General features: G+C 32.5%; 1 protein-coding gene and 1 long non-coding RNA gene across 2 annotated transcripts in view; both read right to left on the bottom strand.

The window, feature by feature from the left end:
* Positions 1-337: 337 nt before the first annotated feature.
* The window catches only part of LOC129804293 (regulating synaptic membrane exocytosis protein 2), an 80,086-nt gene continuing 54,443 nt past the window's right edge, over positions 338-25,980 (bottom strand). The window contains exons 11-12 of the mRNA XM_055851450.1: positions 7,448-7,629; positions 338-2,598 (exon numbers count right to left, since the gene is read on the bottom strand). Coding sequence (XP_055707425.1) covers positions 1,842-2,598; positions 7,448-7,629 — 939 coding nt within the window. The 3' untranslated portion in view covers positions 338-1,841. The remainder of the gene's footprint in view (positions 2,599-7,447; positions 7,630-25,980) is intronic.
* On the bottom strand, positions 21,606-25,195 carry LOC129804294 (uncharacterized). Its single transcript, XR_008751967.1, has 2 exons — positions 22,219-25,195; positions 21,606-21,979 (listed from the first exon to the last, which is right to left on the bottom strand). It is a non-coding gene; the product is annotated as an uncharacterized LOC129804294 (long non-coding RNA).

Raw genomic sequence — 25,980 nt, 5'->3', positions numbered from 1 at the left:
AATTCTCTTTTTCTTTGTCAGACAGAAAATAAATTCACACTGCACAAAATAGAAAAACCGTTGATCATTCAAAAAACCTAAATGTCATTTTGTCCCCCAGTCAGCCGGATAACGAAGAGTCTACTGTAAAGAGAAAATTTGCATTATTTGAATGTTCACTCTGTGCGAACCATGCCAACATTCCCCTATACAAAACAATTGTGGATCTAAATTAAATTCTAGATAAGACCAGTTTGCTTTGGAAATATTATGCGAAAAATAGCGTTTTCAATGTAGCCCCAGCTTCAATAAAGCCATGCCTCTCGGTAATAGTAACAATTTTACATTCCTCATAAAATTTTCTTTAGATCATTATAATAACATTAAGCCAATAAATTGATCAGTAACAAAGAAAATTTATTAATCAATTAATTTATTATTATTTTTTTCCTGGGCTTTAAACATAATCCGTATTCGTTCCAGAACTACAGTGTTTCTATTTTTCAAGATTCCATGTTGATGATTGCATGATTCCCAATAGTTCTCCAAATTTCCCATATGTTTTCAGTTTAAAAAAAATATCCCCGTGAGTTCCCGTTCCAAATGGATTTATTGAGTGCCCCATAATATTGGTTTGAGTTCTCTGCGATGAATTACCCCTTACTGTTCCCATTTCAAAATTTGGTTTCTTTCGGTTTGGCTATCCAATTAAAAACTGTGGTTCAACAATGATTTGAGAAAGGAATTGGAGTTGTAGGTCAACGTTTTTTATTACTTGAAAATTTAGAAAATATTGTTAAGGATTACGTGCTTAGTAATAAACTAACGTCCACTTCATCTTTCAATGAAACAAAAGGATCAGAAGGAGCACGAATCTTTTGAAGGGCGTGACTGGGATTTGTATTCCCCTAAAATCAAAAACAATATCAATAAAGGATGTCAAGATAAAGTTATTGCTATTTGCTTGTGCGAAATATATTTACAATTCTTTTTTTTTTAAAGAGCATAGTTGTGTGTTCAACAAAAATTAAATAAATAAATCTGGAAAGTTCTAAAATCGCAAAAAGCACACCCTATGCAAATATTATGTGAAATATCAGGTTCGGTGTAAAGCAAATCATTTAGAGTCATACACCGAATTTCTCTTTAATTTAAATAAATTATTTTCAATGCAAGGTCATGATTATATATTCCGTTGATATTCAACACCACATGAGTTTAGGGCGCAGGTCGAAGAATTTATGATGTACTGGAGTAACTTATGAAGGCCAAAAATTTAGCACAGAGTGTGTTATTAAAATAACGTAAGGGCCTTTTTTATTAGTTTGCTGTTTTGTCTTTTTTTTTTTGTTTTGCTAACAAATCCTCACAAACAACTCGCCTTAGTTTGATATGTCGAAGAGAGTCTTATGAAAGATATCGTTTTTTTCTTCTTTCTCAAAATTCGTAAGTTACAATTTTTCAATAAATTTTTGCTACCAAATAAAAAGGTATCTCAAAACCTCCTTTTTCATGGGCACACAAAAGAAGAAAAGGATGATTTTTAGGCGGAAAAAGGAGGTAGAGACCGTAAAGATGATTGAAATTAGAGATAAAATGGATAGTCCTTAAAATTTAGGAGTCACTACGTTAGATTGTCGCTTTGCCATCAAGTTTTATTCTTTTAGTGTGAGTCACATTGAATTATTATCCCTATTGATGTTATTGAGTAATGTTGCCTAAGAAACTATGTATATTTATATTAGGTCTATCTAATGACCTGTCATCTAACATCTACTGTTTCTTTTTTTCTATGGGGTTTCCATTCTTATAAGAGTCGTTTTGGAGTCGATAAATTGATTGAATTTCGCTGTCATTTCAAACTATTTCGATCTGTCGAAGTACATCCGACTCTGTTTGATGCTCTTCGACGCACCGTACTTATCCACTGTGTACCGCACATTGCGACCTTCGAGAATAAGATCTTCAGGGTCGTAATGGTGTACAGATGATGATCTTCTGCTGGTCCTCAAATGCCCATGGGATGAGTGATGCGACTCAGACTCGGGCAGTGGATTTCCATCTCTATCCTGAAACGAAGATCTCCTCGAACCTGGCAAACTCTTGGAAAAATCCTTAACCAGCTGATAAACTTCCACTTCAAGTGTTTCACTCTGTGATGATCCCCTCCTTGAGCCCGGTACCCAAGCATGATTGGGATGCAGAAAAGAACTCCCAATGTAGTCCACATCTTCCGACACAGATCTCTTGATACTGTCCCTACTTCCGGCTGCACTGCGATGGTGCAATCGCTGTAAATCCCCACAAATGGAGCCCCTGGGAGACGCAAAGGCGCTCCTGTTGATATTGCTTGAGCTACCATACATGGAGGCTCTGATGTGCTTGGGATCCTGCAGACGATACCAAATAGCTCGGTCTTCGAGGAAGGCCTTCTCAATGTCTACACTGCATTCACCCAGGAAGACACTCTCGCCGTACGGAATAAGATCCCACAGGGCGATCTCCAGGACTCGCCCCGTGAGCTCCTTCTCAGTAATGGAAGCGAACGTTAGCGTAGCGTTCCAGATGGGGTTCTGCGTGGGAGCAGAAACCTCTGTCTGGGCGATATAGCCGTCGCTCCTAAAATTTTAACGTTCAAAGTGATTAAATCAAGAAAGTACCCCACTGAAGGCTTAACGTGCTGGAGAGAGAGGTTCTGTTAACTCTTTCGTCTCTTTTGGGACTGTAGTACCCAAAGAAGCATATGCATATTCTATGAAAAACAATGTTTTTTAATTATTCAGAACTGATAAAAAACCTATTCTTGTGAATGATTACAAACTATAAGGATGTCCAAATGTAAGATATTTTTTGTAGAACCTCAATTAATTCCTGAGCTTAGATATTTTTGATTAAAAATTGTGAAATTGACTTGCAGCATATGCTGCGGTCCGGAAAGAGTTAAAGTTTAAAGATTTCTTTTAAGACCCTCTGAAACTAATATGTGAGGTAACGTACCAGGGATCGTTGGGTGTTATCCAGATCATTGCCCCAAAATATTTTTTTTTTATTGTTTGTAGCCTTTAAAGATGGTCTTTATAGATCGGACATGATAGAGGATTGATAAAAACCATCCTTAAGTGTTGGAATTAAGAAGGAGCTTATGAACAGCAGGGTGACAAAGTCATCCCAGAAGGGTAAAATCACCATACTCACGGTACTCACTGGTTTTTTATTAATTGTGTTTTCTACGATACATTGCGTTAGTCATAAATTACTTTACAGATTCCATTTTATCTTAGAATGTCTTAGAATTTATAATAACATGCACATCTTTCCAAAATCAGAGACAATGCTTGTCTCTACATATTTTCTCTACTTTCTATTTTTTGATTTTGAATAGATCATTATTACCGGTGATGCGGGGGACCTTGGCTTCCAAAAGTGACTTTGTACACTACTTTTCGTAAAGTTTTTCTTAATTTCTACCGCTTAAGGATGGTCTTCACCGATCCGATATATTATGTCCGATCAGTGAACACCATCTTTAAAAGCTAGAATTAAAGAAAAACTTACGGAAAACCAAGGGCAGGGGCCTCTCGACATTTCATTTTTCCATACGTTTTTGCATAGAGGCACTGAACAGTATTGGCAAGTTTTTTCCTAAAGAGAATTGACTTATCAGTCTGATATATTTCGAAATCGTGCATTAAAAGCTATCTAAAAATACATATTTCATAATGTTCGCCGAAATAATACAAGAACTAGGAGCAAATTTGTTTAAGTCGCGGTGCAATGTCTGCAAAATTTTTAAAAGGAAAAGTGAAAAATAGCTTCACTTTTTATTAGGCTTATTAGCTTTTTATTAGGGCCCCTGCCAAGGGTGAAAAATACCCCTGGAGTGCAAAGTCACCCTATCTGCTATATACCAAAAATTCCAAATAAAATATTTTCGGTCTCATGTAATATTTTCTTAGCCCAAGATCCTTAGTACTCTCACCTTACAATAATTCCTACTCGAAGAATCTTATTTGTGTGTTGACTATAGCAAAGTATTTGTTCTACGATAGTACTATTATAGTCTTAAAGATTACTTAAGAGGGGACAGAATAATGGCAGAATGTGGCAGTTTCACACAGCATATCTTTTACTCAATATTCGTTTTCTACACGAGTGTGAACCAAATCCGATCTGACTGTATTCCGATAATTTGTCTTGGGTATTGACAATCTGAAAAAATTCAGCAATATTTATAGACAATTATTCCAATTATCCCAAAAATGTTTGTTTTCGAAAATATTGCATACGTGAAAATACCAAACCTTCCTCTTTGTACACCATCCCTCTCAAGCCACTCTCGTTCGTGGGAAAGCATAGTCCATCATTATTGAAAGCTTAGATACTGTGAATAAATTGTGCTACTGTGAATTATTAACAAGCTACATTCTCATTTATTTGTTTCGCTGTTCATTATGCCCAGCGCACAATAACTTTTGTTTGTAAACATGTTTTCAAAATTTGCTATAAGTGTGAGCGAGATAACTAGATCTAGATATCACTCACTCTCATTGAAATGTCAAAAACATGTTTACTAATCAAAAGTTATTGTGCGTTGGGCATTAACCTATCCAAAATAGTACTGATTATTTAGATAAGCACCAACTGACAAAGTTGTTTGAATTTTAGTATGACAAACACTGATAAAGGATTCCTATTGCAATCGAATACTCCTGAAGGTAGACAAAATACATCATCTTTCCTTTACAATCTGGAGGTCAGTTAACAACAGTAAGACGGCAGTGGACGTTTATTTCCAGACTACATTATCCTTGTAGATTAACTTCTAATGCCTAACGCACAATAACTTTTGTTTGAGAACATATGTTTGATATTTCAGTGCGAGTGAGTGAATCTAATCATCTCTTTCACCCTGATAGGTAGTTCCGAAAATATGTTTACAAAAGAAAAAATTATTGTGCGTTGGGCATAAGAAACACTCAGAAACAATAAATAATTTGTTCACATATATAAAATAATCAAAATTAAAAATTTCTTTAGCATATGAAACATAAATACTATGCAAAAAAAGTGTTTGAAGTCGTATATTTCCTTTTTGCCTTTATTTATTTATTTATTTATTTTTAATTTTTAATTTATATATTTATTTTTGTTTCTAATAATTCTAATAAATTAATTTATTAAAAAAGCAGTATTTTGAATACTGTTTTTGAGCTAGAGCTCTTGAAATCAAAATTTTATAAAATTAAATATGTAAAAACGTAAAAGTGTTTAAAGTTTTCCGAAAATTACACTTTTGTGTATAAGATCTGTCAAAAATTCAAATTACGATTTTTTTTTCAAAATTCATTCAGATTAGACTAGATTACTTTAACAACGGGATTCTGATACCTAGACTTTAATAGCCCTCTGTATCTCTCGCGCCCCTATCTTGATCAAAACTATTCAGATTGCTGAATATACATATTTTAATATTGTCCCTGGAATGCAATCCTGTTCTTCGACAGGAGCAGCCACACTTTCTGTACACTAGGATACAGAAAGTATAGGGAATGGTGCTTCTACAGAAAGTGTTCAACTGTTTCCAGGGTCACCCCACGGTCCATGTAATATACTCCTATCATCAACCCCATTCTCAACGAATGAAAGTTCAAGGGCTGTTGCGCGGTACGAAAAACACCACAGGGCAGATATTTATGGTAAAGTGATATAATTTGGAATTAGTGTTACAAGTTGAACACTTTGTCGGAACAAGTTGGACATGGCTTTTTTCTTGATAAATACAGTACAAAATTTGTTTTTAAGCACAAGGAACCAAATTATAAAACTAAAGCATTAAAAATATACAAATAAAAATGAAGTACTAAATTTATCAAGACAAAAAGCCCTGTCCAAATTGTACCATTGCCCAACTTGTACCATTTTACCCTACTTCGGATAAATCAACTATAAAATGAATTATGCAATTTACTGTAAATACTACTGTAAAGAGCATTTTTGTAAATAGTTATACGGAAATAATATGAGAAATGTGTAAAATATTATGAGAACGCGAGAACAAAAAATTAAAGAAAAAAGTTCGAAGGTAATAAATTACAATATCGTGTTAATTGAAAATAATTTTGCTATGAAGAAATATTGTTGTACTTCCCACGGAAAGGTGTAAGGTGAGCTTTAAGAGCACATAAACTCATACTAATAACAATTTTCTTTAATTATTTATCTACTTAGAAGATAATTTTGGATACTAGAAATGTCATTCAAAGATACTAAAGCTTGTTTTGATGTTTTGTAAAATTTGACCTCCGGGATCTATCATACGCCTTCACGAGGTAAATGCAATAGTTATCATCTAGCATCATAATTTTGCCTATAACAGCTGTTTAGATTTTAAAGACTTTAATGTTATCTACATTGAAGATATTTGAATTGAATAAAAATTTACTATTGTTATTTATTCTGATTCAATCACAATTTGCGGATGTCGCCGTCTTATCGTCGATTCCAACCTCCAATCAAAACGAAGGAAAAGTCTGTTTTCTGGTAGTGTATTTCGTTATCATAAAAGTTTTTAAACAATGTTAATATTAATATTTAAAAATAAAATATTAAAAAAAGTAGAAAATTGATCGAATTATGTTAAAACATTCTGTAATGGAAGCGATTTTAATTTTTTATCAATTTTAATACTAATCTACCATGAGTTTATTTTTTGAATTAAAGACATTGATTTTAAATTCGAATATTACAAATAAATTATTGACAACCGTTCCAGAATCCTCTCAAAGACAACCGAATAGTTCATTTCTCTTTAGTATTAAAAATTAATCATAATATTGCATAAATTTGCAAAGTCAAGTGCACGAAGAACAACTTTTTAAACACAACCTTACAAGTCATGAAATATTATTAAAGTAATCTCAAATAACTTGTACAGAATCATTTATATTCGTATAGTTTGTGTCTTCAGGAAAAACTTTTCACATCATTAAGTTTCTCTCTCTCCAGCACTTTTGTAAGTTCAATTCAAACTAAAATAAATAGTGTTGATGACGAAGGAAAGAATTCCCCCAAGTGTGCTCTTTTATTCTAAAATATTGCGTGTGCAAAAAGCTCTCTACACTTGCCGAGCTAATTTTTGCAACTAAAGGCATCCATTATTGGGAATGAAATTGCAAATTAAGATATGATTTGATCCTAAAGCAGGATTTCAATAGATACCATCTCCTATTGAGCTCATGAGGACGATGGTGGGTATTTTTAGCAAATGGCAAGTCTTGACTGATGACAGAATTCTCATTGAATGGCTAAGAAAGCTGTTGATTAAGTGAGTAGGTGGTATATTGAATGAGGAATTTCACTCAAATGTCTGCTCCCTTGCTTTCGTCTGACTCACGCACCAAAGAGCTTCTTGATGGGGGGAATTATTTCCCAGAAAAAAAAGGAAAATCTTCTTGGGGTTGTGCCTTACGTTCTGGGGAGTATTCGAACTTTTGCGTAAGCCTCAGGCAAGCTTCCAAATCCACAGAATTCATCCCGAGGCGCCAAGTCATCAGCCGCCATCAGGGACACCACCAACTCCTTCCGTTCTCCATGATACCAAACTTGCAACTGAACACGTCCCGACACCTGACTCTCCCGCATTATTTGCTCCTGGAGGGACAACAAAGGTGGACGAAGGTGAGATCAAAGACCACCACCAGGCCTTCACATCATGGCTGACTCAGCTTGACTCGTGCCACCATATAAACCACATCCTCTGAGGATCCAGCAATGTGGGATCCCTCATAATCTTCTTATGTTGCCACCAACAGACTTCTCTGACATCCTCAAGGTGCACACACAACTCCCAAGTCAGGAGACCAAAAGAAAAACCACCCAAAAAAAAACGAGCATTGCAAATCATAAATGGAATGTCATGCAACGACATGTAAAGAAAATCAAATCATACTCATGAAAATGCAAGTAAAATGTATCCGAGAGTTCACAGTATTTGAATAATTTAGCATTTTGCAATCTTCAACCAAAACTTTCAATCAGGATATCCTCTTAAAATGCAATTTTCTGGGATGTTGTGTACTCAACGATTTATGAGTTTTTCAATTTTTAATTATTCAAAAATATTTAAGAACGTCTCAAAGAAAATACTTTAACAAAGCTCTAACATAAAACAGTTTTCCAAATTAATGAACTTCCTTTGAATTTTTGCTGAAAAGAAATTTGCATTAAATTTGGAATTCTTAAGATAATTTAAGTATATACTTTTCTCATAAGCAAAATGGTTCACTCAGAAAAGGGCAGTTCTAACTTTGTATGGGATTTGCAAAAATACAGCTCTTGTCTGTAAGAATATTTTAAGAGCCGAATCAACCTAAACATGTCGTGCTTTGAATTAAGAGCTGTGCTCTAAAACAGATCAACTAAGACCTGGCGTATCTTGAGCGAAATATCATCTCACTAGAAAATTTCCAGTGGCTTTCAGTGCTGTCAAATGGCAGACAAAATAATTTACAGTGCAATTAATTCGCAAAGTGGTGATTGTTTTCGCGAGTTTTATTAATAAAATTATAGTGAAAATTGTGGGGGAAGCCTTTACGAGTAGTGAAGTGTCTTGTGGTTCAAAAAAATACAGTGCCGACAAGAATTATGTGAAAATTAGGTGAATTATTGGGGATTGGGAAACCTCGTATTTTACATTTCGTATTTTACATCTTCGTATTGCACATTTCGTATTGCGGAAACTTCGTATTTCAGCACATTTCGTATTTTACCATTTCGTATTTCACATTTCGTCTTTCATACATTTTGTACAAAAATTGAACATTTCGTCTGCCATACATTTCATACAAGCATATCAACCAATAAAATAATAGAATTGTAGTTTTATAAGGTCAAGGGCGCTATGCGCCTCGGGTCTAAGTTTGAAGTCGAACATCATGCTTTTTAATTATTCATTTATTTAAAATTTTTATGTAAATTTCCAACTGCTTCAGCAAATATTTCAAATTTTACCACCAAATGAAATGTATGGCAGACGAAATGTTCAATTTTTGTACAAAATGTATGAAAGACGAAATGTGAAATACGAAATGGTAAAATACGAAATGTGCTGAAATACGAAGTTTCCGCAATACGAAATGTGCAATACGAAGATGTAAAATACGAAATGTAAAATACGAGGTTTCCGCGAACCGAATTATTGATCGAAAAATACAAAAATATTTTTTCTGAAAAACAAAACATTGTGACTCACAAGCCCGCTCGAGCCTCTGGAGTGTTGTGCAACAGTGATTTTTTATTTAAAAATGTTATAGGGGGAAGCTTTGATGTTTCGCATATACGCTACCATCAAACACTTCGTATTTCTTCCGTATTCCTTTATGAATCTCACATATGGCTATATATTGTAATAGCTAACCTTAAATCCCATCTTTCCTGAAAAAATTGAGAGTCTAATCCTTTTTTCCTAGTTTCAGGAAACAAAAAATAAAAACAGGTCCAAAACTGTAATTTTGCTGTGCAATATTTCATACGATTGTGCAGAATTAATATCACTTTTCTGAAAAACTACTATCACAAAGGGTAGAAGGGTTATTAGGAATCAGATTTATGTAAAAATCTTTTAGGCTGAACAGGCACTTTTTGTGGGTGGAACAAAATTCACAAACTTGACTCAGATTCATCGATCGCATATAGAAGACTGCTTCTTTCAGATATTTTCCAGGAAACTTCATTTTAGATACGATCCCTCATATTCACATCTATTGTAATCTACCGATTTGATCCACCACTAAAAAGGAAAACTTAAAAATCGTAAAGTTGATAAACAAGAAGTAATTTGACTCAAATAGGCTGCAGTTGAGTAATTATTAAGCAATTTTGCATTTCTTTGATATAAAAATATTTTTCAAGCTTGCACAAACTGAATGTGCAATGAAAGAATCACATCTGCAATAAGCTCATACAGTTTACAACTGGTTTTTTGACAATCTTTGACATAACCTCACTATTGTGTTGTTTTGTATGACAAAGGAAAGAAATTGTCCGTGAGAAGCTGTTTTGTGAAAATTTTAGCTTGTTCACCTGCTGAAGCTCAATATCTGTGCTAAATCCCGATTCCTGCAGCTGCAGGAACAGAGAAATCTTCAATGATGCGCATTCAAACGTTTTTGTGCATATCCGGCTCCGTGGAGGAATGGTGGAATCTTGTGTGGTCTTCTCGCTTGCAGAGTTTTAGTCAATTTTTAGCTTTAAAAACTTATTGATTCGTGTAAATTTGGTGATATTTGGACTTTTTAAGAAAGTATTCATCAGATTTAACCGTTTCCGGAGTGAAATTCTCGTAGAACCAATCAAAAAAATGGTTTTTAATGTCAATAAAACATCTCTCAGAAAAGTTCCAAAAAAGTGATATTAAAATGTTTTATTCTATATAAAAATGGTTTAATCAAGTAGATTAGAGTTCCCTTTAAACAATGATGTGCAACTTTTAGTGTCCGGTGCAAAATTTACGGTGAAAATGGGGTGTTCAATGATGGCGTGAATCGTATGCGATAATAGAAACTTGATTCATCTATCGGATAAATCGCCATTAAATTTTCATTTTCCTCTGGAGGAAAATCTAAGGATTTCCTGGAATTTTGTTTGGTGGGATTATAAACCTTATAAGTAAGACATTTTTTTGGCATAGTTGGAGAATCCATACAGTTTGCATGGTAGTCAGAAAAAATCACTGAACTTGAACATCATTTTTGTATGCGAAAGTTCAAAGCCTCCCCCTATAGTGAAAAATTTAAAAGATTTTTGCGAGATGGTTCCGGTGAAAAAAAAATTGTAAACATGTCGGGCATCTCGCTCATCGATAGTCGGATGGAAAAAAAATCTTCCTAAACGTGAGTTTTGATTTAGACAAAAAGGGATGAATTTCGTTGAGATTTTAATAAAAAAAAATAGGGAATGTGAAATACAATAGATTAAAAATGTATACAGTGATACTTCAATAAAAAAAACGTGAAATTCAATTGCGTTTATTATTTGTGAGTGTACGTCAATATTGTTGCGATACAGCAGAGAAAATCTGATACTGGAATCAAAGCTCGTTATGCTTTGCTCCAAGATCTACTCGGTGCTTAAAATTCCTTCAGAGATATTTTTTTAATCTTTGAAAATTCAAACACTGTACGTTCTTGAGCCAAAGCATGTTTTAAAAAAAATGCTTTCGTTCAAGTAAAATAGTCTTTAACCCAAGACATAAATGCCCGTTCTTATTTCAAGAGCTAAATTAAGAGCTGTTTCTACAGAGCTCTTTTCTGAGTGTTATAAACCAATTAGGCAATATGAGGAATAAAAGAGAATATCTCATGAAATTTATTCACAAACTTTTAGCTTATCCTGGGCTAATGGTAAAGACTAATAAGCACAAAGTTTCTCGATTGTCAGTTAAAAAGCTTAAGGTTCTATGTGAAATATTTAGTGTCAACACAAAAGATTTCCAATTCATAGTTAAAGGCTAATTAAGCGTTATTAATTCTCATTCTGCCTCAATATTATCTGTATTCAAAGATTAAAAAAACGAGCTGTGACAGAACCGTGACCTGCTTTAAAATTATAAAAAAAAAAAATAACGAAATGTGACATTTACGTTTCAGGTCCTTGAATTTCTGCTTAAAAAAAGCATTTTAAAATTAAAGGTATTTGTAGGAAAATATAAATCAGCCTTTACAGGTCAATTTAAAGATCTACAGCTTAAATATATTGAGAGGCAAATTTCACAGAAAAAACCACAAATTTTCCTGAAATATTGAATTTCATTAAGAACTTGAAAATTTCCGTTGTACCTTTATTAATGGTAAACAAGCAAGGTAATTAGCCTTAAATGCTTCCTGAACTCATTATCAGCCGCGTACAATAGAGCTATTATTGTGATAGGTAAATGTTGTATATTCACTAAATATTTCGGTCATTTCATTCTCATTATTACATTATTCGCTTTAACACATGTAGGGTGCAATGGGGTAATTTTGAATCAGTTCTCAATTTGGAATTTTGGTATTTTCTCTTTGTTTAACCCATTCCTTACCGTGGTATTATACATCATACGCTAATTGAGTGATTTTTAATGATTTATTTCTGGGCAATTTTTATCCGAATTGCTGTCGGGAATGGATTTTTAGTAACGTTAGTTATTCAGTTACTTGAGAAAAATAGTCCGACAGAAATGAAAATACATTTTGTTATTATTTTCTTGCTTCGCGGAAGGTCATGCAAAATTTTTGCTCAAAATGGCGGACGGAAATTAGACATCCCGTCGAATTTCTTAAAATTGGCCTCTTTCCTCTTTCCTGATTTGAATTCTAGTTCCCAATTGGTGTTCTTAGATAGTCACTCTATCTAAAGCGATAGAGTTTGTAATGAATTAATGCACAGAATTTAAATTTAGTGACCGTTAAGACGTGTGTTTGACAGAGGCTCCCCGCGCCCCCATATGAGATAAAAATTTTTTCTTTTCAAAAAATTCATCTATTAATCTGTAGGAAACTAATCCCAAAATATGAACATTCTATCTCAAGTATTTCTGGTACATTGACTGAATGGGTTAAGATAATTAAAGGGAAAGAAAGACTATGAAGAAGTTATAAGCCCTACACTTAAGAGCACTTCTTCGTGGTTTTTCTTCTTTCCCATCTGAAATAGTGAAGAAATTTTCAAATTATCAAATTTAATAAGGATTTCAAATTAGGATAAGTGTACCAAATTTCAACATAGTTGCATGCAAGCGGCAAAATCTTAAGTTTGAATAATATTTTTAAAACAAATTAGTAATTTTTTTATTACTTTTTTCTAAGGAGTGTGTTGCTTGAAACTTTGTAGCTAGTTTATCGTCTTTGTTTTCTCTAAAATCATAGCCTTGGGTAATATTTCAACGACCTTTATTCTCAGTTCCTTGTCCTTTCGGAATTCATGCAAAGACTTTTTCACATCATTTCGTTCGTCGAAGCGACTTTCTTTTGGTTTTTTATTGATAATATCTAGAGTATGAAAAAAAAACTAAAACTTCATGGAAATTTGAGTAACAAAGGAAATGGGCGAAATTATAAGCTGGGCGAAATAGTAAGCTTACTGGTGGTCTTACTGCTGGTCTTAATAGTAGCTTACTGGTTATTATATTTTATAAGGACAATTTTGCCTTATTGGACTGCTTAATCATTTAAGGACGATGGGATCACCAGTAATAGAAATGAATAGAAAAGAGAAAATTATTTTTTCTGACTACCGTCGTTGCGGGTGACTTTGCACTCGGGGGGTGACTTTGCACTCTGCTGTTCGTGAGAGTTTGAACAATTCTAGCACTTATTGATAGTCTTCGCCGATCCCGTCTACCATGTCAAAGTATATAGGGATATGTTAAGTACCAAGTAAGGTACAGTGTTCCTCAAAAGGATTCTTGTAGTTTCAGTAATAGTCAAAGAAATCCTAGTATAGGTATTTTGTCAAAAAACGACTCCGCGAAAAAGTTATCTGAAGATGCAATTCCAAAATCGATTTCAGAGAAGTAAATTGCCCAAATCTATTCTAAATTTATCTGGCTAGAATAATCCACTTCGATTTTGTTGATTATTTTTATTAAAATATTTTTTTTTCCTATTATCTTCCTAAGAACGCATGATTTATATTATAAAATTGCATATAATGGACTTTCTTAAGCTTTATTATAGAAGTATTTGGCCAAAAATTATCCAATTTTTTTTATAACTTAAGATAAAATGACCGAGATCTACAAGATGGTGTGGTCGCCATCTTGATTTGACGATTCTGTCCGCCATTTTGAATAACTGTCAAAACAAAAAACTTATCCGATTGAGCTGAAATTTTAGTATGTTCTGGCTGATGTCAAGACCTTTTCAGAACATATATAAAATCCGACCTTGGTCAAGCGATTGTCTGGGTACTGGGGCTCTAAGTTCAAAATTTTGACATTTTTATTAATACAGAACTACGGAGAGCTTCTTTTATCGAAACCATCACAAAAAAGGCAATATTATCGTTAGACGATGAGATCTAAATAACAAACAAAAAGAATAGTACTGTTTTTTTTTATAACAGCATATTATTTGAAGATCTGAAAAACTTTTTCAAAGATGAAAAAATAAAAAAAATAAATAAATGCACTTTTCATTTATTTTTTTTAATTATGTAAGAGTAAAAAAAAATATAAAATAAAAGCCTCAACCATTTCTAATGGTTACTGAGGCATTTCGTTTTGGTTTTAAAATTCAGTATTAGAAAATAAGGATTGCCAAAATATGAATATTTCAAATTTTTAAACTTTGAGCCTCTGTATCAAGGTAAATACTTGACGTAGACCAGAACATAGATACGTTCTGAAAAGGTCTTGATATCAGCTACAACATACTAAAATTTCAACCCAATCGAACCTGTTTTAGGTTTTGACAGTTATTCAAAATGGCGGACAGAAACGTCAAATCAAGATGGCGATCATGTCATCTTGTAGATCTCGTGCATATTACCCTTAGATGTGAAGATCTTCATTGTCGTTTATTATCAGAAATTGTTGATTTTTTAGTATTTATTAAAAAGTGCAAAGTCACCCGCACCTTACCCCAAGTGCAAGCCTTTTTTCTTGATTTTTTTAAACATAGTAAAATTTTATAAAATTAATGCTATTGGCACAAAATCCATTCATTATCAACTGAATACAAATAATTTTACTCAAAAACCCCCCTCCCTTCACTTTAACTATCCACTTTTAGAGGGCAAAGTTGAAAAACAGCGAAAAAACGTGCAAAGTCACCCGCAACGACGGTACCTAAAGTTTTTTTTCTGATGTTTGTGCGTAATGGCAAAGTAGAAGGTTGTAGAAATCATAGATATTTTTTTGCAAATGTCCAACTTTTTTGCTATGTAGTAAATATTTAATTTCAAAAGTAACGAATTTTCAAATTACCGCGCTGATGAATAATATTTATTATATTTTTAAATTTTCTGATTTTTTTTTTAAGAAAAAACCTGTTAGCACTAGAAACTACAATAACTTATACTCCCTCCGTTCCGAAATAAGTCGTACGTTTGAGAAAAAATTTTGTTCCGAAATAAGTCATACGTTTGGGAAAAATTGGGATTAAGGGAAAGTTTGTTGGTAAATGTTTTGTTTATCAACAATTATCTCTTGTAAAGAACTATTGCTAATGTGCAGCACTAAAATTGGGGTCCAGTCTTGATGGTATCTTGAGGAACGAATGTCTTAGAAATCTCTTTTTTTGGCGTTTTATTTTCAATCTAAAATAGGTGCAGAATGGTGAGAAATACAGACTTGGGACCTTCGGGGTACCCCCCCATAAGTTGACCCTGGGACCATTAATATGTCTTTTATTTTGCCCCCACCCCACCCCTTCCCCTCCAAAATCATGTTTTTTGGGATTGCTCAAAAACACGCCGTGCGATTTTTTTCTTCAATTCTGGATATGTTTTAGAGAAACATATAAATTGTCCTAGTGTCAACTTATGGGGGGTCCGCTAAAGGTCCCAAGTCCATATTTCCCACCATTTTGCTTCCAGATATTCGAACACGTAAAAAAAGATTTTCTTTTTATTGCTCATTCTGCAAAATTTTAGATATAAAAAATGTCATATCGGTAATAACTGTTGAGTTCTACTTGTGCATACTAATAATTTAGAACAAATTCTAGCCTGTAATGTTAATCACAGTCCACCTTGTAGTAATTAACTATCTACCGGAGCTATTTGAAAAAAACGCGAAAAATGGACAACTTCAACATATCGAATCCTCAACTTACCATCGTGATAGGATCCCCATATTATCCCTGAAGATGGAGGATAGTTCATACTTAAGATATTTACAAATAACAAAAACATTCTCTGAAACTATTCCTTAATCCCTAATTTTTCGCCAAACGTACGACTTATTTCGGAACGGAGGGAGTACATAATATCAGGTGCAATTCTTACATAATTACACGTTTTAGAACGAAAATTAGTATTCACTGGTATTGTCAGAAAATCTATTTAAATTTTTGGGCTATTTTTGTCCATATTTTTGTTCATAGATGCAAAAATACACCGAATCAGACTTTGTTGGACTTTCCCAGGTTAGATAACAAATTTTGTTTGTCAGTTTCATTAGGGGAAGTGAGAGATGCTTCGCACGCTCGAGCCTTTGAACAATACGAGTTTTCCCTTTGTTTGAAAAGTACTAGTTCCTCATTTCTTGGGCATTAGATAGATAATCATAAACCTCATCTTCATCGCAAAAATAGGCAACCTAGCCCTTCTCTCCTAGGTTCTAGGATCACAAATGCAAAAAGGGCCTAAAATGGGAAATTTTGATGACTCACATTTCGTGTGATTTCTCACAGTTACAGTAGACTCTTCGTTATCCGGCTAACTGGGGGACAAAATGACATTTAGGTTTTTTGAATGATCAACGGTTTTTCTATTTTGTGCAGTGTGAATTTATTTTCTGTCTGACAAAGAAAAAGAGAATTTTCTTCATGGTGTGCTTATGTTTCATTTTTTATCACAATTATGTATTAAAAACTTCGATACAATGTTAATAATACTTTAATTCACTCTGGACAAAGTTCATGTTTAGTGAAAATAATTTTGAATATATCAACCGCCAGTGTTTGGCAGCTGTCACCCGGATAACGAAGTGCCGGATAACGAAGAGTTCAGTGTAAATTGATTTTCAGAAATAATCACTTCTACCAATAGATGAAGGGTTAATCTGGGTTGATATTTACGTAATATTTTTTGCATCGGAGGAAAATTATTTTCAGAGTGGCGAAAAAATTCTAAATACTACACTGCGTATTGCTTCAACCACTGAAAGTGTTATGGTTCGCCAACTCATCAGGTAACTCCAGCAGCTTAAAATCACAACATAACCTCAAAGAGGAAAACAAAGGAAAAGGAAGATGAAGAAAAGACAGCTGATAATTTGTTAAGGTTGTCACATTTGAAATTTTCACATTTCAGTCGATTTTTCGACATAAATTTGCAAGAAAAACAGTGCTTCAGAAAAATTAGAAGAAAACTGTTTTAGATACCTTCTTTTAGTGAAATAATGGTTTCCGAGGATTCGTGCAACTTGAATCTAATAATCGGTAAATAATTTTTAATTGTGAGCAAGAGTTATTCCAGGAAAAAATGCAATGACGAACCTTAACAACCCATCGTGCGAATCTTGCCTCCACAGGCAAGGTTCGCACAAATCATCATACTTTTTTCATTTTCCTGTCCAGGAAAAAGAAAAGATTTTACGGCAGTGAATGAGGCGCGCATAGAAACTTAAAAGACCAGAGATTCTTGTGGTATAGCGCAATTGATTGTCCATTTTACCGTTCAGCCAGAAAAAAATCTTGAATATTGACTTCCAAAAAGCGTGCGAACCATCCCTCACTTCCCCTATTATTGTTGATTTTCGGTCCGTAAACAGTGTCTCGTCCTTAAAGGGTTAAAAGAAGGGAAAGTTTTCCGGATTAATACAAAATTGAGTATTGTACGAGATAATTGGTTTTGGCTATGGCTAAATTTACGATTAACCAGGCAATCGACAAACGAAATTGACAGCAACCAGTAACCTTGTGACTTTACGTTCAAGAGTTTGACCTTTTTGATGGCTCTCTCTCGAGGGAAAGCTTGCTCGGGCGTAAACATTTCAAATTCGAATTTCGGTTAGGAAAATAGACTAGACTGAATTTTAATGAATTTTGATTATGCATTGATTATTCATTTTGTTTGAATATTAGTCATTCATTGAGTAGAATCACTAAAATTTGTTAATTTTTCTCAATCAATAACGCAAATGATATGGCATAAAATTGATCAGTTTTGTACTGAGAAAATGTCTGTTGAAGTGGGGTAACCACTTATCGCCACTTTTAGAAATATGTGAAATTAATTTGATTATAACTTTTGACCCCTCATCATAAGATATCTCAAATTTGACACAAAGTTACTGAGATGTATTGACTCCAGATTCGTAAAAAAAGTAGTACTCCAATTTAATACTGGACTACTTAAAAACTGATTTTTATTAACAATGCAAAAGTAACCACTTCGTCGCCACTTTTTACCACTTTTCGTCAGTTTTGTAACCACTTCTCGCCACCCTCTTGTAAACGTCCAAACTCGATTATTTTGGGCAATATTATGCAAAGAATACATTCAGCATTTCTTTTTCCTCATGACCACTTTATCATTACTCACTTTAAATGAATTTTCTTGGGTTTTATTTGGGAAACTAAATTATTAGACTCTTGCAAAAAGTAAACAAAGCAGACTTGACAATTGAGAATCTACGAAGTGAAGTTAGCGTCGCCTATTAAAAAGCAATGGCGACAAGTGGTAAAATCAATTCAAAACATAACCACTTTCCGCCATGCCTCATTTTTACATAAAAATAATATTTAATGAAATATTAACAACCTAAATACAAATTTTATGTATTCTACGAATGTTATTAAATATTCAACAGACAGATTATTTGTAAAAAAAACGTAAAATTTGTTCGATGAAAATTTGATGGCACTTGTTATATTTGGTAAGAAATATTGGATTCGATGCACTTGCTTAAAATATTGCTCTAAAAAATGCTCAAAATTTTAAATCCAAAACGAATAATTATTATTTTTCGACTCTATACGAAGCAGCAATAAAAATACAAATAACTTTGCGGCTCAATTATTTCATAAATTGTGAAAAATAGAGATTTCAATATAAGTGGCGAGAAGTGGAACACTGGCGAGAAGTGGTTATTCCACCCTATGATATTAAGAAATAAGTAGGGGAAAGTGCTCTCCCTTCGAACGTTCATGCCTTCGAATAATGGTAATTTCTTTTGTTTTTCGTAAGAGATTTACACTAAATTATCACGGAATTATCAACAATTGATGGTAAGCCAACTAATATTTAATAGAAATGTATAAATCGCTTAGGAAAACTAAAAGAAAATTCACATTATTCGAAGGCATGAACGTTCGAAGGGAGAGCACTTTCCCCTAATAAAATGTGTAACATAGGGGAAAGTGCTCTCCCTTCGAACTTCCATGTCTTCGAATAATGTGAATTTCTTATATTTTTCCTAAAAGACTTACACCTAATTATTACTAATTGATAATAAACTGACTAATTTTTTAGTAGAAATGTGTAAGTTTCTTAGGAAATATTAAAAAAAAAGAATCATATTATTCGAAGGCATGAACGTTCGAAGGGAGAGTACTTGCCCCTATATCTACGATTAAAATATGCAAATTTATTAGCTTCATAGTTTTATTAAATTACTCGATAATTAAACTTTATTTTAAAAATAATATTTCAGGAAACTTCTTTGGAAACTTCAGAAAATCAAAGTGCTGTTGGGTACCATCACACGCACAAAAAAACTTTGATATTTCCGCTGTCAAAGAAAATGCACTTGAGTGGAGATAATTTTTCTTCTTATCCCACCAGGAAACAATTTCCCATTCTCCAAAGGAATAAATGTGCTATAATGATGGAAAGAGTAAGAAAGGACAATGAGAGTGAAGATTAAAGAGTTGAGTCCAATATCACTTGATATTAATTAACGTGGCAATTATTTTCACGCTAATTTATTTCTCGTCTTGATAATTATGAGATAATTATGGAGGGTTGTAGACAAAAAAAAACACTTCCAGTAAATGGATGGAGGCATCACGAAAAATGACACAATTGGCGGATTTATTAACCTTTTTTCTCACTGTTAGAAATCACCCAGCAAAGATTATTCACGGGAAAGGGAAGATTAATTCCTGAAATTTTCCTGTTTTAGCGAACTCTCGAATATTTTGCGAGAAAATCACGACAAAAATAGAATGTCTTTTTCTTACATGTCAAATCTATTATTGATTGAAATGCGTGCAAAATCATGCATAAGCGATGGAAATTCATTACGGATAGAAATTGTGCGTGGCATGCAATACCCTAAAGTTCATGCAACATCCAAACTGTATCAATAAATTATTATTTTGTAAATTACTATTAATTTGGTTTTAGTATGTGTTTTTTGTATAAATTTTCTCTGACTGAAACTCTAATATGTGGCTGAACATTACAAAATTTTCATTGTATGAGAGAGAGTAAAAAAACAATTAAAAAATGGATTTAAGATGAATCTTACAGGGGTTTAATGAGACATTTGTTGAAATAGAACTCTCCATTTGTAAAGAGAATATTAAAGAACAAAAATGTACTAAAAACTATTTGGGCAATGAGATAAAATTGAAAAAAAGTGTTTTGTAGGCAAAAGTTTTTTTGAAATAGAGAAATGTTGAGGAAAATGAAAGATGATTTAGAAAAGAGAGATTATTTTCGACAATAGAGAAGAAGATACAGAGATTTGTTAAACAGTGATAACACACAAATCTGTACTAATTCAGTAACAATATTATTCAACAGTGGTTTGACAAAATTTAAACAAAAAAAAAGAGGATAGTTAAATTTCAAAAAACAAAAATTCAAAACTAAGATATGACAAAATAGCCTAATAAACTTTGTTCATAGCAAGGGCGAGTATATTTTGTAAATTTTATTGTTTTTTATTTAATTTTATTTTTTTTTAAAAAAAATGTATGTTCTTTCAGCAGAAAGAACTTTATTCTCGTATTCAAGTGATTTATTATGCTGTCAAAATTCTCACTTGATAAGTATACAGTCTGAGAAGAAGGCAAGAGCAAAAAAAAAGAGATTTTTAAATTTTAAGGGCATTTTGGTGTCTTTCTCGTGTCTCAACATTTTTTCAACCAAACCAAAAAAGACACAGAAAAGAGAAGAGAATTCCTTCAGACAGTATTATATATCATCTAATACGCCTCTTGTGGCGTGTTTTGCTCTACTTTTTTGTAGCTGTGTGTATTCCTTTCTTGGACCAAAAAACACCAAAAGACATGAATCAGGAAAGAGAGTGAATTTAAAGAAACCAAAATAATTTAGAAAAAAAAGAATTTTAAAAACTATTTACTTTTATGGTTAAGAATTTCTTTTTGTTCTACAACCATACAATTAAAATTTTTTTAATGTTCCCACAGGTATTCCATATCGTTTTTTTTTTATATGTATATTGCATTATTTATTTTTATGTGATGCCAAAAATAATCTGAGATGGTAGAGAAAATCTCAAATGGTGATGTGCAAAGAAGAATCAACAGAAAGGAGAAGAAGAAAATAAATCAAAAATCTCTTTTAGCGCTAACAAATCAATAACAAGAGAAGAATGAGAGAAACTCATCTATAAAAAAAATGCATTTTTTTTATCAATACATAATTCATCTAAAAATTTGTAAACTGTCCATTTAAAAAAATATATATAGTAATAATAATAAATATCAAATTTCCAAAGTAACTCTTGCAAAAAACTTCGATTATACAAATGCATTATATAAAACGTTTGAAACTAATTCAGCTAAATATAGTTAAGTGATTTGAAGAATATTATTATTTAAAAATATAAAATAAACAAATAAAGAAAAAAATATTATGCAGACAAAGCGTAGAACATGCAAGTTCAATATTCTCAATTTACGTTCATCCTTCCCAAAAACAAAAAAAAAATAACGAGAATTTAAAGCAACTTTCTTTTGCTAAATTCAATTTTATTTCTCTTATACTTCTTGTCTTGTTTGTCATCTCACTTCAAATATTAACTTTCTTTTTGCTGAGTAAATAAGTTTTATCCATTTAAAATGATATCCTTGTCCTTAATACAGAAACATAGGCAAATTTTCTTCACTATTTATCTTAAAATTGGTTTGTTTTGTTCATCTTAACGCTTAATAACATTTACTATTAAATTAACGTGTAGCAACTTCTTGAGAGTAAAGAATACCATTTTTGCTTCTTGTCTCTATATTTGCCACAAAATATAAAATATATCATCTTCACCTTTTATTAACAATCCTGCCAGCCTACAATTTGAAAAGTAACCGATCAAAATAAATTTCCTACACTTAAGGTAAAGTACCCTTTATTCGACCGGTTCCTCTATTCGACCGGTAGATTAATTTATTCAATTTAATTATATTTGCTATAATATTTTGTGTATGATCTAACATTAATAGGTCAATTATTCTTTAAACAATACGAATCAGTGACAAATTCATAGAAATTGATGAAATTCACCATCAAATATTCAAAAATTGACCCACCGGTCGAATAGAGGAACCCGGTCGAGTAAGGGTACTTTACCTTACAACAATTTTTCTAAATTACTCTTTTTTAATAATTTCTATTTTTTGTATTTATTTTTGTTTTTTCTGTTTTTTTTTATTTTTTTTCTCAAAAAGGACCTCAAACTTACGTAGAGTGGAAAATAGTGTGTATTTTTGCGCACGGCAGTACGTCAAAATTTTTAACTAAGCATCCAAAAAGCTAAAATCAATATTGATATTCCCCAGCTATAGGATAGAACCCATTAATTTAGCGAAAATGTGAGCAAATTTAATAATTTTCAGTGGTTAAAGTCTCATTAGGGAGCAATTTGTGCACCAAACAGGTCTACATGGTATTAATTCCCAAAATACATTGGATGCTTTCAGCGATTTTCAAACCAGGGGACCAGTTTAATTGGAGAGCAGAAGGACACGTGGAAACTGATGAAACCTATGTAGAAGATTTCAATTATGTCCTGAATATCATTCTCATACATCTTTTATAAAATCGATTATTAAATATCTTCCACAATTGAAATCTCACCTAATACAATTGATTGTCTTAATTTGAAGAATAATTCAATGACTTCACATACAAGCCATATAAAATGGAGCAAACCGATATTTCTGGGAAGACGAGTAAAAGCTCGATTGGACGGGATGATTTTATACTCAGAGAAATTTGTGTGTCAGATTTTGAAAACACTGGAATTGAATTTCATATAATCTTGTGTTTATAACCTGAAATATTTAGATTTTTAACCTTCCTAAATCAGTTTTTTTTTATTTTGAAATCTAATTTTCTAATAAAAGACCTTTAAAAGTTATCAATGAGTTTATATCAACCCTAATTAAACAATGTTTAGAATCATGGAAAATTTTGTTATTTTTTTTTGTTTTTTTTTTTTTGTATAGGGGGTCCCGTGGTGTAAAGTATAAAAGGTAGGGCTGTGAGAGCTCTGGCTTGACTGCCACGGAAATGCTTTTAAATATCGCCCAATTCAAAAAGATTAAAGTATCTAAAAAATATTTTTACACTATATCATAAACTGAATAAAATTTGTAAACTGAATAATGTACAAAACAAAAAAAAAATATATTTAAAAATGAAGAAATATGTAGAGATGATTTTGACTGTAATTTTGAATATCTTGTTTGTAATTTTGGACACTTTGCTTGTAATTACGGACAGCTGATTCGGCGTAATAGAATAGCCATTCTCGTCTATTTCAAGAACCAAGTCTTCTTCCTGATTATGGGGTGGAACCCCATTCTTCTTGGATATTTCAAGAAGTTTGAAAACTTTCATATAATTCATTAAAGAGAGATCACTTCGTCACTCCAACTGTACAAGGATTCACGCATTCTCTTGCTTTTTGCATTGTATTTTGTTCGTAAATATGGTGCTCCTTTACTTCTTCAGGCATTTATACAACCTAGTCATCTCAAAAACTAAAAGTTTACAAAATTTCGAGAAAAAAACCACCTGAACAAAAAAAACAAGTATCACGTCACTGGAGAAATTTCTGACAAAATTGTCCATTTTTCATACGAAACACGTAATTCACCAGGCAAATTTCACTTCAGGTCAAATGAACAAATCACCATTAACGAGAATTAAAACAATAGGGTGAGATGGGGTAATTTGGAATAATGTCCATTTTGAAATTTTGATATTTTCTCACTGTTTCAGACAGTCAAAGGGAAAACGAAAACCACGAAGAAGTACAAGACTTCACATTCGAGTGTACTTCGTTGTTTTTTCCTTTTTCCATCTAAAACTATTAGAAAATCTTACGGTTCCAAATTATAAATGATTTCAAATTACCCTATCTTACTCTATACAATAAATATTTAATAATATCACTTAAAAATATCGAAGAAAAATTAGTAGTGCTTCACCACAGATGAATAAGGCTGAAGTTTACACAAAATTCTGTTATAGTTCTCGTAACAAACTGCTCACACTGCGTTTCAACAACTTCAAGATTCAACTAATTTAGTATTAAATTCTTCTAAAATGAATAAATATTTAGACAGAATACATTATTCATTAAATATTAAAAGAAAATTTCATAATATTAATCAATTTATATGTAATGTCCAATTCTACCCTCTAAGTGTCCGAAATTACAAGCTGTTCCAAATTACAAACAGTTCCCCTAATCACTGTCGATAATAAAAAAAAATTAGTTATTTTAGTAGAATCTATAGTTCAGAAAAAAACGGTAAATGTTTTTTTGTATTCTTTGTTTCAATTTTAAATAAAATGTGTAAGGTCAAGGATTTATATGTCTATTAGGAGTGTGAATATGTTTTTATTCTAACAATTTTAGCACCGAAAATAGGTGAATAATTAAGCGCAAAAATTTTTTTTGCATATTTTACAGCGTTCTGTAACTTATTTGAGGAAAATCTCCTGTGCGTATACAAGGATTATCTCCCTCCTGACCCCTGTGACTGTCACCCGTTTCCTAACCAATCAAATGATTATTATTATAATTATTATTATTAATAATAATAATAATAATGCTGGCACAACATTCCATGAAGGAACTAGGCCTTCCAGCAGGGGGATTTCTAGACATGCAATTTTTTTTTCTAATACGGGATGAGGTTGTCAGTCCCATGCCTGTTGAATCAAGTGCAGTGAAGTTCACTGGATGCAATTTGAACACCTTTAACGCCAGAAAAATTCCTGGTGACCTAAAGGGGATTAGAACCTAGGACACTTGCATCATAGAGCGAGTGCTCTACCACTTGACCCATTGAGTGCCTTGTTATAATTATTATTCTACATTAAAATTCCATGATTTGACCTGCACTCGATTTTTTGGATTCGCGTGTAAGGTAAACTTCGACAGAAGTAAAGACAGGGTAGCACTAAACATTGCATTTTTTTAATTAGATATTAGGCTTTAGAAGACAAGACCTACATAAATTGATAACTACAATAGGGATCTTTTTCCACTGAAGAAATGGTGGACATAAATCCAAGAAGTGTAGATATAAATATCAGTAGCCGTACTCACTATGGCGCTGTTATCTTGTAATATCGTTATCTCGTTATCTCGTTATGTTCTCGTAATGTATTTTATAAATGAAAAATTATAACAAGATAACAGATTACGGAGATTACGAGATAACAACGCCATAGTGAGTACGGCTAGTGTTTTGTGCTACCCCATGTTTACTACTACCCCAGTCTCCCCTACGGCCTTCTAACACAGGGTTTCTGCCGTTTATCTAGTGAGGCCGAATAAGTGATAAGTCGGTGACAGATGCAACTACAAAACAGAATTTTAGGATAATAAAGATCTTATCTTAAGTTTTGGGTGCATAAAGTAATTTCCCGGGACTTCTTGTAATGTACTGTTGCAAATTTTATAGAAAATAAAAACAAAATTATTTAAAACTTCTATCATTATAAACAAAACAATAAAAAAAATCTTAAAAATGGACAAAAATGTGGTTAAAAGGGCAATTGATTAAGATCTTGCTTAAATCAATGCAATCCTTATGCAAATTTTACAAACATTTCCTGCAACATTGAACAGAAAACATTGAAAAACATTCAAAATGTACGTTGATTTCCAATTTTTTTTAAAACAAAATATTATCCAGCGAGCACCGATTTGAATTAAGTTGAAACATATGTATTTTCAGCTGAATTCTGCTCACACCTTAAAACGACACTCGCGAGGCAATACCATTTCCATATATTTGGTTAGCACTTTTTATTCGAGAACTGCTGACCGGTCAGCATATTTTTGCTGATCGACAAAAATATGCTGAAAAC

The sequence above is a fragment of the Phlebotomus papatasi genome, chromosome 2 (assembly GCF_024763615.1).
Source record: "Phlebotomus papatasi isolate M1 chromosome 2, Ppap_2.1, whole genome shotgun sequence".
Taxonomy (NCBI): domain Eukaryota; kingdom Metazoa; phylum Arthropoda; class Insecta; order Diptera; family Psychodidae; genus Phlebotomus; species Phlebotomus papatasi.
This window is presented reverse-complemented; position numbering and strand designations above follow the sequence as displayed.